General features: G+C 56.8%; 1 protein-coding gene across 4 annotated transcripts in view; it reads right to left on the bottom strand.

Annotated features, from left to right (window-relative positions):
* Positions 1–15,722, bottom strand: part of Ap3d1 (adaptor related protein complex 3 subunit delta 1) — a 37,771-nt gene extending 22,049 nt beyond the window's left edge. For 2 of the 4 annotated variants that reach the window (XM_027952644.2, XM_071604299.1), the window contains exons 1-3: positions 3,670–3,761; positions 2,895–2,962; positions 1,378–1,458 (exon numbers count right to left, since the gene is read on the bottom strand). In XM_027952644.2, the coding sequence (XP_027808445.2) occupies positions 1,378–1,458; positions 2,895–2,921 (108 nt within the window). In that variant the 5' untranslated portion in view covers positions 2,922–2,962; positions 3,670–3,761. Of the gene's footprint in view, positions 1–1,377; positions 1,459–2,894; positions 2,976–3,669; positions 3,766–15,409 lie in introns of those variants that run through there. The other 2 variants (XR_011705228.1, XM_027952643.2) reach the window with 2 other exon arrangements.
* Between the last annotated feature and the right edge of the window lie 233 nt (positions 15,723–15,955).

The following is a 15,955-nucleotide window of genomic DNA, read 5'->3' as shown; positions in this document are numbered from 1 at the left end:
AGAAGAAGAAGAAGAAAAGGAAAAGGAGAGGAAAGAAAGGCACAGGGGCGGGGACATCCAGGACACGTTCGGGGTGCCCATCAGCAGATGGGCCGCCACGGCACGGAAGCACTCCATCTGAGCCAGGACAGCACAGGGACAACAGTGACTCCCTAGACAGTGAGGCCGGAGGGGCGGGGCTGGCTCAGTGGAGAGCACTTGCCGGCACCTGATCGATCCTCGGCACCACATGCAAATAAACAAACAATGAGATCATGTTCCTCCACAACTAAAAGTATATTGAAAACTTAAAAAGCGAGGCCGCAGGGCTCCCCGCACTGCAGGCCTGACCCATAGCCCAGCACGCTTCCTGGTCAGGACGGAGCGGGGCAGGGGCGTGCTGAAGCACACAGAGCCCACCCCCTCTTTCTGCACCCCACCCCTTCCCCATCTGGCAACCACACCCTCTTCCTGGCAGAAAACCCCACCTGCCCTGGCCCCACGTGGGCGCCTGACCCTGAAGTCCCTACAGGCCACACCTAGCAGCTCTGCTCTCATCCATGGTGACAGCTGGCTCCCCTGCACCACGAGCTCAGTAGGACCTTTCTGCTGGGACCTGCACCTCAGGCTGTGCCGTCAATAGCACCACACACTTGCCCCATGGTCCAGGGTACCCTGAAGGGGTGACAACACCTACAGGGTCCGGCCCTTGCCCCGGTGAACATGAATCTGTCGCCTCTGATATCAGTCGGAGCTGGCGGGGCCAGCCCCACAGAGAGGGTGGGCCTCCAAGGTGCTCACGCCTGCAGCCACGTCGTGGGCCAGGAGCACCAGGGCCGGGAGGAGTGTCTTCTCTGTAGTCTCAAGGCCATCCCAGAAAGGTAAGAACTCTGTACAGACCTCACAGAACCTAAAAGAACCCAGGGGAGCCCGGCACAGTGGCCACACCTATCACCCACCAGCTCAGGAGGCTGAGGCAGGACAGTTGGACCATTGCAAGTCCAAAGCCAGCCTCAGCAACTTAGCGAGGCCCTAAGCACCTTCGTGAAACTCTGTCTCTAAATGAAAAATAAAAGGGCTGGGTAATGGCTCAGTGTAGAGGTTCACACTCCTGGACCACCCAAAAAACCAACATGGGAGAAAGCGCCCACTGGCAGGGGCCGTAGGAGGGGAGCAGGAAAGGGCCGGTGCCACAAGGCCCGTCTCCAAGTGCACCCCTGGAGCTGCCGGAGCTCGCCTCCAGCACCGAGCGGAGGAGACAAGACAGGGGTGTCCTGCCAGGCCCACGAGCGCCAGGTCTGCCGAGGCCAAGCCTGCTCGCTGGAGGAGCCACCCTCTGGGCTTTCTCCGCGTCGCACAGGAGGCAGGAGGGCCAGCGTGGCCGGGGTGAGTGCCCACCTTGCGTATCTGGTTCGTTGTCAGCATGATGACATCTGTGCCTTCGTGAAAACACTGGGAAGCAGCAAGGTAGCCGATGCGCTGTGGGGGTCAAGCGACAGCACGTCAGAGACACGAGGAAGCCTCCTGGAGACTCTAGCCAGCAGTGTGTCCTCTGTCCAGGTGCTGGGGGCTGGGGCGCGAGCGCCAGGCCACACCAGGCCTCCACACAGCTCAAGGAGACGCCCAGGTGGGTGGGAGCTCCTGGTCTGGAAACACGTTCCTCCACAGGCTGCCAGGCCCTGCCTGCGCTCTGATTGCAATGGAGCCGCTGAGCCACGGAAATGAGGCAGGAAGTCCTGGGTTTGGTGATGACCCAGGCCCCTCTTCAGCAGGCTGCAGAGGATGCCCAGGGTCACACTCACAAATGCAGAGAATGCTTTAGATACACGTGTATGGGCGACCACGTCAGCTTTGACAAACAGAGCATTTCATTTCTCCACCCCAGTTCCTGGGGTGAGGGGCTGCATGGCTCAGTGAGAGCGCTGGCTGAGCATGTGTGAAGCCCAAGTCCCATCCCCAGGACCACAAGAAATATCAACCAATAAATTGGCTGGGTGTGGTGGCACACACCTGTGATCCTAGCAACCTGGAAGGCCGAGGCAGGAGGGTCAGAAGTTCAAGGCTAGCCTGGGCTACTTAGCGAGACCCTGTCTTCAAAATAAAAATTTAAAAAGGGACTGTGGATGTGGCTCAGCAGTAGAGCACCCCGGGTTCAATCCCCAGTAACAGGGGAAAAAAAGAAGAAAATGTCTAAGAGGCACACGGACAGGGTAATGGAGTGATCTTGAGACAAGGAGATTAACTGTTGATTTTTTCTAAGGGTCATAAATTTAACTTGTCATCTAAAATGTACACTCAGTTCAGGCTTAACAAAATCAACATTTGTTGACATTATTTTAAATGAAAAGAAAAGCTTTACATAGATGGTATTTAATAAATCAACAACTTGGGGGGTGACGGTTGCATGGAGAAAGCCACTGGAACTGAGACAGGTAGGTCATTATTAGTTTTGTTATTTCTTTTTTTTTCTTTTTGTTTTTGAAATATGTTTCCTTTAACCCATGAAAGTCCCAAGTTTTCAATTCTGCAAATGGAAGCAACACGCCAGTATTATTTCAAGGTCACCCTAAATGGTACATCTCCTGCTCCATTTGAGTTCTCACAGGTGTTCCACATCTGGACAACGGGACAAAATGGGTCAATAAATGCCCAAGGGTAGATTCGGGCTTGCTGCTGACGAGCAGTACCGGCGGACCCAGGCCCTCGCGCATGCCAAGCAAGGCCTCACCCTGAGCTGCCCCTCAGCCCTGAGGATTTTTTTAAGACAAGTAAACCCTCCAGGACCCACGCTCACCACCTGGGGTGCGCGTGAAGCTGGGGTTCGGGAAGCTGACACTTCGCCTGGTAGCCTGGCGCCTGGCCCCAGGGGATGTTGGTGTGGAGGATGCCCCCCGCCCACGCCCACCCGTACCCACCTTGAAGGTGAACTTGGAGGCGCTCATGACTTCGACGATGTTGAAGGCAGCCCAGCTGATGTCGTACCCTAACATTTGCAACTGTTAAGAAGGAGGCACGGGAACTCTTACTCACACGCCAAAGCGGGGACAAAGGGAGCCACCTTAACGGACGTGCGCTCCAGTCAGCTCAGCCACCAAGGGCACCCACACACACCCTAGGCTCCTGCACCATCTGACACTCAGAATCCACAGGGACAGGCCAACAACAACTCTACAAGGCAACAAATGCCGGCAACTGAGACACGGAACTCCCACCCACGACACTGGGCTCCGGGCAACAGCTGGGTCCACAAGTGCCCTTCCTGGGGGCTGCTGGGACAAGCCCTCCCTATCTCTGAGGAGGAAGCAGGTGGGAGGATGGGCACAGCCCCAGCTCACACCATGGGCAGCAACTGCAGCCCGGGAGGGAGCCTGGCAGCGCAGAGCCTGGGCTCACCCGCTGGGCTCCAGGCCTTCCTGGAGGGCGGGCCTCCAGCACCCCGCCACCCCCAGCACCCCAGGCACGCCAGCTGTGTCATCATCACAGCCTGACCTGGAGTTGGCACCCTGGCAGATGGTAGCAGTGAGTGTGACAGGTGGATGGACGGCAGGCAGGCACGCGCGCACACACACACACACACACACACACACACACACACGGGCAGCGGGACGGTGGACAGATGTGGAATACACACTGAGCCTGGCAGGTGGAGGCTGAGGCCAAGGCTCGGCCCAGCCCTCGGGAGGCACTCACATAGGTCAGCTTGCAGACGGCATTGGCCTTCACCGCGATGTTGTCTTGCTTCAGCTCCTGCTTGATTTCGTCAATGCACTGAGAGATGTATTTTGCCTAAAATGGAAAAAGAAAGAAAACAGCCTAAGTTCAAACATCTACCGGAAACAGTCGACAGTAACCAGTCTGGAAAGAAGCCAGACACAAAAAGGCCACAGTGTGCGATTCTACTGATAGGAAATGCCCAGAACAGGTGGGTCCAGGGACAGGCCGTGGACACCCAGAGGCTGGGGAGGGGATGGCGGTAACTGCTCACGAGGACACAGTTTCTTGTACGCCCTGGGTGAGGGTGACAGAATGCTCTGGTGTCACATAACATTCCAACACATGTGTGGACACGTTGGATGTGTCCACTCCCCAGTGGACGCAGGGCACTGGGCCTGTCATGCCACCCAGGGGTTCCGCCTGCCGTGTGCCTCCAGCCCTCGGCACAGGCTGCCAGCTCTGCCCTCCCGCCATGCCCAAGAGGGCTCGACCCAGCAGCACTGAGGGGCCAGGGTCAGGTGCCAGCCAGACGTGCTCCTCTGAGTGTGGCACACCACGAGACGAGCAGAGGTCACGTCAGCCCAGGAGGAAAGCAGAGGTCACTCCAGGGTCCGGGGTAACTTCAACAGTCGGTGTTCAGGGGCCACGGGGGGCCCTCCTGAGCACTGTGTTGAGCACCAGGGCCCCTCACCCTGTTTGGTTGTGTGATGAGAGGACCAAGAGCTGTACCTGCTGTATCCTGTCCTCCCATCCTCAGATGGTGGGGCTCAAAGCTCCTTCCAACACCCCCAAGACCTGCCACCTCCCCTGGGGTCAGGCCCTCGTGGATGGGACAAGGAGCTCTGGTCCCAGTCCCCGTGCGGCCACCTCATCCCCTCCAGGGCTGTTCTGTGGAGGCAGCCCCAGCACCTGCTGCTCGTCCTGTCACTGCAGGGCCACGCCCTGACCCAGGCAGGGGCAGAGGGCCACTGCTATTCAGTGCCCTCTCTGCCACAGAATATTGTGAATATTTTATGATCCAGACTTAGAACAATGGAACAAGCGACACTGTACACTGACAACATGCTTCAAATTACCAAATCCTGCTGAGGGCTCCTGGGATCCTTGCCTGGCACGCGGATGTCCCTTTGTTGCACCTCAAAGGACCACAGCAGTTAATGTGGTGCTGAAGATCAACCCAGGGCCTCGAGCACGTGAGGCAAGCGCTCTACTGCTGAGCCCCAACCCCAGCCCCTTTTCTTTTTTGTGTTTCATTTTGAGACAGGGTCTGGCTAAGTTGCTTCAGGCTCTTGCTAAATGGGAACATCAAGGGTGGAGGTGCCTGCTGGGCACGGTGGCACACGCCTGTCATCCCAATAGCTCAGGAGGCTGAGGCAGGAGGATCGCCAGTTCAAAGCCAGCCTCAGCACCAGCAAGTTCTCAGCCACTCAGTGAGACCGTGCCTCTAAATTAAAAATACAAAACAGGGCTGGGGGTGGGGCTTAGTGGTCAAGGGTCCTGAGTTCAATTCCTGGTACCACAGACAGACAGACAAACAAACAAGTGGAGCTGCCAGGTGCAGTGGCCACACCTGTAAGCCCAGTGGCTGGGGAGGCTGAGGCAGGAGGTTCGCAAGTTCAAGACCAGCCTCAGCAATTCAGCAAAAGCCTGAAGCAACTTAGCAAGATCCTGTCTCAAAATAAAACATAAAAAAGTAAAAAAAAGGGACTGGGGTTGTGGCTCAGGGGTAAAGCGCTCACCTCACACATGCAAGGCCCTGGGTTCGATGCTCAGCACCACATAAAAAAAATAATAATAAAGGTATTGTGTCCAACTACAACTAAAATATTTTTAAAAAAGAAAAAATTAAATAGAGCTGGGGATGTGGCTCAGTGGTAAGCACCCCTGGGCTCAATCCCCGGTACAAAAACAGAAAGGTGGGCTGGGGATGCGGCTCAAGCGGTAGCATGCTTGCCTGGCATGCGCGGGGCGCTAGGTTCATCCTCAGCACCACATACAAATAAAATAAAGATGTTGTGTCCACCGAAAACTAAAAAATGCATATTAAAAAATATCTCTCTTTAAAAAAAAAAAAAAGGTGCAGCTGCTGCCGGCAGCAGTAGTGACCGCCCACCTGGCCAGCAACTCCAATCCCAGGTACACCCAAGACCACTGAAGACGGGGGTCCCAGCACAACACCAGTTCACTAAGGTTCTCAGCGACACGCCTCCCGCTGCCCGGGCAGGAGGACCTGTCAATGTCCACTCCCAGTATCCAGAAAATACTCCAAATGAGGAGCAGGAGCCACCTGCACTCAAGGAAACAGGCAGCCCAGGGAGAGCAGCTGGCTGCAGGACAGGGGCTGGGCAGGCAGAGCAGCCCCTCAGGCCGCCCGGCTCCCGAGGAGCAGAGGACAGTCCGCTGGGGCAGGAAAGAGCCTGGGAACCTCAGCAGAGAAGCAGGCAACAGGAAGCAGTCACGCAGACCCCAGAAGCGCAAAGATTCCGAAATAAAATCCACGCACAGGCAAAAGTGCAGCTTCGCGGCCGAGCGGTATGCTGGAAGGTGGGAGGCGCTGGGTGCCACCTCAGCACCAAAATCACAAAGCGACTCGTCACAGTGCTTAAATGCTTATATCAAAGCTACCTGGTGTCAAAATATGGATTGTGGTAAAAGGGTACCAGGAACTGAAACAAGGCACTTCATACTGAGCCACATCCCCAGTCCTTGTTTTCTCTTTTCTTTTTTTTTTTTTTTTGAGACAGACCTTGTTAAGTAGCTGAGGCTGGCCTCAAACTTGTGATCCTTCTGCCTCCACCTCCCAAGTCACCTTTGCCAGTGCCACTGTGTCCAGTTTATATAAGGCATTTGAGCATCCTTGGATTTTTGGTATCCTGGGAGTCCTGAAATCAAGCCCTCGAGGGTGCCAAGGGATGATCCTATGTTAACAATATAAACTAGCTGGATGCAGTGGCGCACACCTATAATTCAGTGGCTCAGGAGGCGAAAGAAAGGGGGTTATAAGTTCAAAGCCTGCTTCAGCAATTTAGCAAGACCCTGTCTCAAAAAAAAAAAAAAAAAACCATAAACTAGAAATGTTTTGAGGTGTAAGGTATAAATGGCTACATACTGAAACACAAAAACAATTCAAGATGCAGCCTGGTGGGACTCCTCAACTGCCTGGGCTAGCTCCATGGAAAAACTCGCTCCTCCACCTGCCAAACAAGTGCAGAGGTGCAAGGGCTCCTCTTTAGCTGTGGGAACTTATTTGGAACACAGGATGCACACTTCCTTTCCACAGGAACCCCTCAGGGTGACAGGCAAACTGGCTGTATCAAACCTCGCTGCACAGATGAAATTCCCTGGAGAGCTTTTCTTAAAAATTTAGATTCTCACTGGCCTGTCATGGAGGGGCTCAGGAGGCTGAGGCAGGAGGATCTCAAGTTCAAAGCCAGCCACAGAAATTTAATGAGCCCCTAAGCAACTTAGCAAGACCCTGTCTCAAAGTAACTAAAAAAGGGGGCTGGGGACATAGCTGAGCTGATAGAGTTCTTGCCTAGCATGCACAAGGCCCTGGGTTCAATCCCCAGCACCACCAAAAATAAATTAATTAATTAAAAATTTTAAAAATAAATAAAAAGGGCTGGAGAAGTGGCTCAGTGGTAAAGTACCCCTGGCTCAATCCCCGCCACCAAAAATATAAACAAACCCGATTCCTGGGCCTGCCCTAGATGAATGAAATCCAGGCAGATTTCTGGGATAAAGCCAGAGAAGCTGTATTTCCCCAGTGTTGGCAGAGGGGCTCGAGGGCCACCTGCCGTCTGCACAGGAGGACGTGTGCCTGGTGGCTCACAAGGCTCCTCGGCCCCAAGCAGGGGCAGGGGGTGGTGCCACATGCCAGGTCCAACCCTGCCCACTGCCTCTAGCCTAGGCACTGCTTCTCTCTCTCCTCCTCCTCTTTCTCCCTCTGTTTCTCTCTCCCTAAAAAATAAGTAAATAAATAAATGAACTGGGTGCAGCCACATACTGCCTCTCAGCATGTGCGGCTCATGTAAGCGGCTCTGGGGACAAAAGATGAAAGCATGGAGAGGTGCCACCTGGACGGTCCTTCCCTGAGGCTGGGAGGGCACCTCATGTCTGCATCCACTGCAGGCCGGGGCAAAGCAGTGGGTCCTCAGCCCTGGTCAGGGTTTGGCTGGGGACAAAGGGGAGCAATCAGCAAGCTCAACGACAGCTCAGTGTACAGCAGCTGCACCACAGGCGACCCGAGGCCACCTTGGTCTCCCTGACCCTCCATCTGCCTGCCGCATGCTCCCTGACAGGAGAGAAGCGGGCCCAGAGCTCCAGAGCAAGTTCTCCTTTGGGCGACCCCATCCCCAGGGAACACCGGCCATGTCTGGGGACAGTGGTGACTCCATGAGGGAGGTTGTGCCAGGAGGGGTGCTGCTCAGCACGTGCAGTGCTCAGGACGCCCACCACTGAGCCCTAGCCTCGGTCATGAGGAGGAGACCCTGACTTAGGGCAGTGACTGATGTTACTGAAAGAAGAAAAAAAAACACTTAGTGTGGCATGGTGGCCACCCTGTCATTCCAGCAACTCAGGAGGCTGAGGCAGGAGGGTCACAAGTTCCAGGCCAGCCTCAGTAAGTTATTGAGGCAAACAAGAAAGAAAGGAGGACTGGGGGTACAGCTCAGTGATAGAGCACCCCAGTAACCCGCTCCAAAGAAAGAAAACTCAGCTCAAACATGCATTTTTATCCTTCTCTCAGGTGTGAAAATGAACCTCAAAAAATAACCACCAGGGGCCAGCTGGGCTGGGGCTGGGGCTCAGTGGCAGAGCGCTTGCCCAGCACGTGTGAGGCACTGGGTTTGATCCTCAGCCCCACATAAAAGAAATAAATAAAATAAAGGTCCATCAACAACTGAAAAAATTTTTTAAGTAAAACAAAATAACAGTCAGTGTGTACTAAGTATTGCCCAAGCCAGATCAGCAGAGGACTTCTGGTCAGGTCCCATGGCAGCACCCTAGTGAGTGTCCCCAGCCGCATCCCTGGGCCCAGGAAGGGCGTTCTTGAGGCCCGACTGCGGCCCAGGGCAGCACAGCACCCGCTTCTCCCTCCCTGAGCCCCAGTTTACAGCATCCTTGAAATATCACCCACCGAGTCTCCGCCACTCCTGGGCTAGGCAAGCACTTCCCCCGGGCGACTCCTTATTTGTACCTTGAGACGGCCTGGCTAAGTTGGGATGTGGCTAGGTGGCCAGGCTGGCTTCAAACTTCCAATCCTCCCCCCTCAGCCTCCTGCGCAGCAGGGACGACAGGCATGGTCCTGCGCCTGCTCACAAACCAATAAAATGAATGTTCAAGGGAGCTGGGCATCATCCAGCAACTCAGGAGGCTGAGGCAGGAGGATCACAAGTTCAAGGCCAGCCTCAGCAACTTAGCAAGACCCTGTCTCAAAGAAATAAAAGGGCTGGGAGTGTGGTCCAATGGTGGAGCACTTCCCGAGCAGGTGCAAAGCCCCAGGTTCCACAAACCAATAATAAAAAGAAAACAAGTGTCTAAAAGCATCAGTGAAATAGGTTTTGGAAATTCTTGTACCGCAGCGAAAATGTTTTCATACTGGGCCAGGATGGGAAATCCAGAAATGGGATTTTAAATGTCAGTTTACTGTGAGGCAAATCCCAGGGGCCTTCACGCACCTGCTCCTACAGCCCTGCTCACGGTCAGCCTCTGCCAGCACCTGACGGAAGCTGGTCGAGGTGGTGCTGAACCAAACTCGAGTGAGAGCACAGGCAAGGAGGGCCGCAAGTGTCCGGCTGCGCAGCCCTGAGGGCTCAGCCCCGGCCTGGGGTGCCTAGGGTGCTGGGACGGAGGGACGGACGCTCCAGGCCAGAAGCTGGCACAGGGGAGCTGGAAAGTCCAGCCGAGGGCAGCGGGGACCCACCCAGGGCTTTGAAGGCAAGTACAGGGCAGGAGGGAGGAGGCCTGGGATACAGTCAGGATGCCCTGGGAGCATCTGACCAGAGGCCCCACATACGGACACAGGAGGAACAGAAGAGATGCTGCAGGTCAGCAAAGGAGTCAAGGGCACAGGGCGGGGCTCTGCTCTTCTTTAAAAGGACCAGGAAGGAGGGAGGACAGAAGACAGACGCACTCCTGCCATCCCTATGGCTTGGAGGCCGAGGCAGGAGGATCACAAATTCAAAGCCAGCCTCAGCAATAGCGAGGCCCTAAGCAACTCGGTGAGACTCTATCTCTAAATAGGGCTAGGGATGTGGCTCAGTGGTTGAGTGACCCTGAGTCCAATCCCCAGTAACCAGCACCCCCCAAAAAAGAGGGAGGACAGAGGGATGGGGATACCAACTTTGCACTCCAAGTGTGGGGTGACCCAGGCTTCTGGGGGAAGGTGACAGCAAGATGGGTAAGTCCAGAACACCTGCTCTGAGCTGGAACTGAGACGAGGTGGAGGGGAGGGTATGGAGGGAGAGGACACCAGTGACCAGAGGACCACGGCAGAGCACGCTGAGTGTCAGCTGCAGCTCCCCACAGGAGCCCTGGCCACACGCAGCTCAAGAACTGCAACATGGGGTTAGAACTGACACAGGTGCGGAGCAGAGACACACAGGTCCCTTGGCCCAGGACCAGACAACACAGAAGAGCTTCGGTGGGATCTTCAGGGCGGTGCGGGTCAGGTGGGTCCTTCTTCCATCAACCCTGCCTGCTGCTTGTGTCTGTCCTGCAGGCTGATCAAGCCAGGTCCTCGCACATGCCAGGCCAGCGCTCCAGCACTGAGCTGCACCCAGCCCGCTTCTGTGTTTTAAAAAGATGGCGACTAGAACGCTTGAACCTGCTCACATGGCTAGCACCACCTGTACAGGACAGCACCGTTTGTAGGCAGTGGTGACACCAGATGCCCCACAGCAGCATGGCCAGCTGGGGCCAGCACACACACTCCCGTCCCCTCGACTCCTGGCCTGGGAGCTCTAGCGTCCTGGAAACGTGGTGACTCCCTTGTCCTGACTGCGGTGTCGGAGCTCTGTGACCCCCAGAGATGGCCTTCCTTGCCGTGTCCACCTGAGAGTCAGGTTGACGCACTCCGTCAGACGGTCACTGTAGACACAGCGGCTCTCACCTGCTCAGTGTCGACTCCGGAGGAGGCCGCGGTGGATCCAGGTGTGGCAGGGCTGGGCCCTCCTGAGTCCCCAGAGGCCCCTCAGCCCTTGGGTCGAGCCCCTCCTCCAGCACCAGGCCCAGCACACAGCATCTTCCAGGCTCTCTAACTCCGCCCACCCGTCTCCCCTCCTAAGGACCCTGTGGTGACCCTGGGCCCCAGATGGCCAGGGTGACCCAGCTCAAGGTCCTTCCCTGATCCTATCTTGCATCCAGAGGCAAGGTACCTACATGTCCAAGGATCAGCATGAGGCTCCCTCTGGGGACTAGCATTCAGCTGACCACAGTCAGGTCACCTAGTGACCCAGGGCCGGGAAAGACCCATACTGTGGGGCTATGGCTTCCAGTCTGCAGCACAGAAGCCAGGAGACAGAGGTGGGCCCACCTTCAAGGCAGACAGGCAGCCCGACGCCTGGGGCCTCGGGGAAAGAGGCCCTGGAGGGCCCGGCAAGGCAGAGGGCCCAGTGGGTGAGCAGAGCCAGTCCCAGCCCAGGGCCCGAACAACAGGCAGCATCTGCGCCAGGAGGCGGGTGGGAGAAAGGAGTCACGGCCTCAGGGAGGCTCAAGTCCCGGGCTAAGCAAAGAAGCTGGACAACGGAGACACCAAGAGGCCTAGAGGTTTGTGACAGGAGAGACCCACGAGGGTGAGGGGCAGACGCGCAGGCTCAGGCACACCACAGGGCCACACCACGAGAGCGGGTGTGCCCTCTACCCAGGGTGACAGTCGCTGGTAGCCCACTGGGGAGTAGGGCCAGTGGACGTGAAGAAAAAGCTCCATCCAGGGCCCTGGCAGCAGCCCCAAGATGGGCTGTCCATGCCTGGACTTTGTTGGGACAAAAGCATCCCCTGGGGCTGCACCTGTGGTCACAGGGAAATACAACAAAGCCGGGGTGGCCTGGGGTCCCAGAGGCCTGCCCAGGGTTGCTGGGCACTCAATCGCTGGCTGGAGCACATGGGCGGCACGGACTCCCGTACACCAGGCACAGACAAGCCAGGGTCCAGCACCTCCCTCTGGGGTGGAGGCCTAGGAGATGCACCTGGGTGCCACCCAAAGGGGCTAGAGAAGAGACCACGCCCAGGCAGGGGAAGGTGCTGGAAGCCTGCAAGATCCAGGCACAAGGCCACGGAGTGACAGGCACTGGCCCTGATCAACACACGCCCTCGCTGACCTGGGTGGACACTGGAGGACCTGGTCCACCAGCCTGAGACTGTCAGGCAGAGCAAATGGCACTGCCTGACCCCACTAAGCTGCCCATCAGGGGGGCTTGCCGTGCGGCGGGTCTGCCTGCACACTGCAGCAAGCTGCAGGGGCGGAGGGCTGGCGGGCAGGGGCGGGCAGACCTGTCCCCAATCCCCAGCAATGCCCAGCTCTGCGTGGAACCCCGTGTCGCACAAACCAGATCACACAGCTGCTGCCTAGAAGAGGTGCTGCCCGCCTGCCGGAGCCAACACCTACCACCAAAAGGAAGCTCTGTTGGGAAGACGCACACTCGGGGTCTTTGCTCAGGGGCAACCGCAACAGAAAAGCACCAGTGGAGGAGGAGGCCGCGTTTTTTTTTGTTTTTGTTTTAAGAATTTTTTTCACAAGGCCTTTATTTTATTTATCTGTTTTTATGTGGAGCTGAGGATCAAACCCAGTGCCTCACACATGCTAGGTGAGCACTCTACCATGAGCCCCAGCCTCCGGCGGAGGAAGCCACTTTTTAAAGGGGGAACAGGCACTGCGGCTGCCCAGGGCTGTGGCACCAGCATCTGTGAGCCCTGGAGGAATGCCCTTGAGACCACGAGGATGGACCTCTGAGGAGCCAGGAGCCAGACTCCACAGGTCTGCCAGGATCATCCAACACGTCAACCAGTCAACAGAGGCACACAGAAACCTGGGACTCTGAGAACATCCCGCCCAGCCGGGCCCTGCATCCTTTAAAAGCAGATCCAGCCAGGCGCGATGGCCACACCTGTATCCCAGCAACTCAGAAGGCTGAGGCAGGAGGATCACAAGTTCAAAGCCAGCCTCAATTTAGCAAAACCCTAAGCAACTAGGTGAGACCCTATCTCTTCATAAAATACAAAAAAGGGCTGAGGATGTGGCTCAGTGGTTGAATGCCTCTGGGTTCAATCCCTGGCAACTAAATAAATAAATAAAATCACATCCACCACCGGTGTCCCATTTGATGAGGACCCTGTCTGTGGAAAAGGCACTATCAGTTCCTACCAACTCTAAATGAAGAAACACACCTCCAAACTGAGGGTCCAGCTGAGTGGTAAAGTGTGTGCTTTGTGTGGGCAAGACTTTGGGACTGACCCACAACATAGGGGCTGAAGGCTACTGGGGAAAGAAGGCACACCTCCCTCAAAACCAGGCCCACGCCAGGCACAGTGGCACCACCTGTAATCCCAGGGGCTGGGGAGGCTGAAATAGAAGGATCACAAGTTCAAAGCCAGCCTCAGGCCTGGACTGAAGCTCAGTGGCAGAGCGCTCGCCGAGCATGGATGAGGCCCTGGGTTCAATCCTCAGCGACGCATAAAAATGAACAAAATAAAGGCATTCTACCCATCTACAACTACCAAAAAAAATAATAAATAAACAAAATAAAGGCATGCTATCAAACTAAAAAAAAAAAAAAAAAAAAACAGCCTTATCAAAAAGCAACTCAGTGAGACCCTGTCTCTAAATAAAAATAGGGCTGGGGATGCAGCTCAGTGGCTGAGTGTCCCTGAGTTCCATTCCCTGTACCACCACCACCAAAAAAAAAAAACCAGGCCCCTTTCTGGTGCAGTGGCCCACACCTGTAATCCTAGTTAGTCCAGAGGCTGAGCCCAAAGGATTGCAAGTCTAAGACCAGCCTGGAGCCCTGTGTCGAACATAATCCCAGCAACGGGAAGCTGGGGAGGAGGGTCACTAGGTCTGAAGCCAGCCTTAGCAATTTAGTGAGACCCTCAGCTATTTACCAAGACCCTGTGTCAAAACAAAATTAAAAAGGACTGAGGCGGTGACTTGGTGGTAGAGCACACCTAGGTTCAATCCCCAGCACCAAAAAACAAACAAGCTAACAAAAAAGACCAGCCTAGGCAACAGAGCAAGATTCCATTTCAAAAAATGATAGAATACCGTCCAAACAGTGGCACATGCCTGTCATTCCAACTACACAAGAGGCCAGGCCAGTCAACTACGCGAGGCCCTGTCTAAAAATAAGAAATAAAAAGGCTGGGGTGTAGCTCAGTGGCAGAGCACTCCTAGGTTCAATCCCCAGCACCAGGGCGGGGGGCACCACTCCCCTCATTAGAGAGTGTGTGGTCCACCCTCAGGGTTGCCAAACAAGCTGACCAGGGACAACCACAGAATGGGAGGGAGGGACAGGAGCCAGGAGATCTTACCGGGGCAGAAAAAGCCACCTGAGGGTGCGAACACACTTTGAATCTGGCTAGCCACACTCATTATCTACACCGCAGGGCAAACAGCTACTCCTTCAGCTCCAACAGAACTGAGGACGGCATCCAAGTTGCTCACACAGCCACCCAGCAGCCAGGCGCTGGGGATGCAGAGCAAGGTGCAGCCAGAGAGGCAGGATGGCGTACAGTTAAGAAGAAACCCGCCTCCTGGCCCAGCAGGTGACAAGCTTCTGGGAAAGGGCGACAAGGCGCAAGACCTCAGGTTCCCAGCCAGGAGCCTGGCTGAGGGCACCTGGAGCGAGTTCCTGACTTTCTGCTCCTTCTGGCACAGGCCAGTGAGCAGACCAGCTCATATCTGGCACCTGGGCTTAAAGGGCCTAACCCTCCTATTTGGGCATTCCTCAATGAAGCCAGCCGCTTGGTGGCCGCTCAATGTTTCTGTTCTTCCCTAATCTAGGTCACAGGTTGGGGGAAGGGAGGGGAGGGAAGGAAATGATGCCCAGTTACAATTTCACTTCTGGGAGACCATTTCCACCCCTGGGTTGGGTTCCTGTTTGAAGCTGGCTTTCCCACTCCAGCGTTTTCTTGGCTGCTCCCTTATGGGGGCTGAAGGGACAGCCCTAGGAGCTGGGGCCCAGAGACAAGGCCCTGACACCTGGCAGTGTCCCCAGCCTGGCCGCGGGGAGCAACCTGGACACGGTTCCCCATCCAGGAATTTCTCCAAGGGGCACCCTCAGATCCCCTGCCTCCGGCTCCAAGGAGAGTCCCCATGAGAATCAGGGATCTCCTGAGTCCCCAGGGTTCCTGGGCGCAGACACCAAGCCCCACAACTTCTCCTGTGTAGGGAAACTCACGAGGTCTCTGTGCAATGACCGAGGGGAGGGGGCAGAATCTCCCCGAGGGGCGCACTGAGGCTCCGGGAGGCTGGCCACCCTGCGGCAGGGCCCGGGCCGCCGCCTCGGGAACACTGCTGCCCCAGGTGGTCCGCAGACGGCAGCACAGGGGTACACTGAGGCTGGACAGGGAGAGGACGTGCGGCGTCGCTGCCCCTGGACAGGCGGGGCCGGAGCTCGGAGCGTGGCCCCGGGCACCGGCTGCCGGCTGAGCCGGGCGGGTGCGCAGGGCGGGCAGAGCCGGGACGGTGACCAGGCCGGGCACCCCGCTTGTGCCGGCTCACCTCGTCCTCCTTGTGGTTGCGGATGCCGCGGACCAGGTCCTGCAGGTTCTTGTCGAACATGCGGTCGATGCTGCCCTTGACCATCTTGAGGGCCATCGCGGCGGCCCGCGGGCTCTGGCCCCCGAAGGTCCGCGGCCCGGCACCGTGCAGGGGCCCGGGAACCGCGCCTGCCGCCCGCGGAGCACTGCGCTGCCGGCCGCCGCGGCGGGACAGGTGCCCAGGCCAGGGCGGCGGCGCGGTCGGTGAACAGGGACGGCGGCGACGACCCCCTGCCCAAAGGCCCGCGCTCCGGAGCCTAGCCGCTGGCAAATGGCGGACAAGATGGCGGCAGGTCAGCTGACGGCGGCCGCCGGGTCCCAGCCGGGCCGTCTGAGGAAGCCCCGCCCCGCCTAGGCCCCGCCCCTTCGCCTCCGTTTCCCTGACGACGACAGTCCGCCCAATCGCCATGAGAAACTGCCCTTTTCGGTCGCATGGTTCCGCCCCCTCAGGGTCAGGCTCTGCCCTCTCATTGGTCAGTGTCGTACGTAACTCCAGGCACTTCCTCGT

The sequence above is a fragment of the Marmota flaviventris genome, chromosome 1 (genome assembly GCF_047511675.1).
Source record: "Marmota flaviventris isolate mMarFla1 chromosome 1, mMarFla1.hap1, whole genome shotgun sequence".
Classification (NCBI taxonomy): Eukaryota; Metazoa; Chordata; class Mammalia; order Rodentia; family Sciuridae; genus Marmota; species Marmota flaviventris.
Note: the sequence above shows the minus strand (reverse complement) of the source record. Positions and strands in the feature narration are given on the sequence as shown.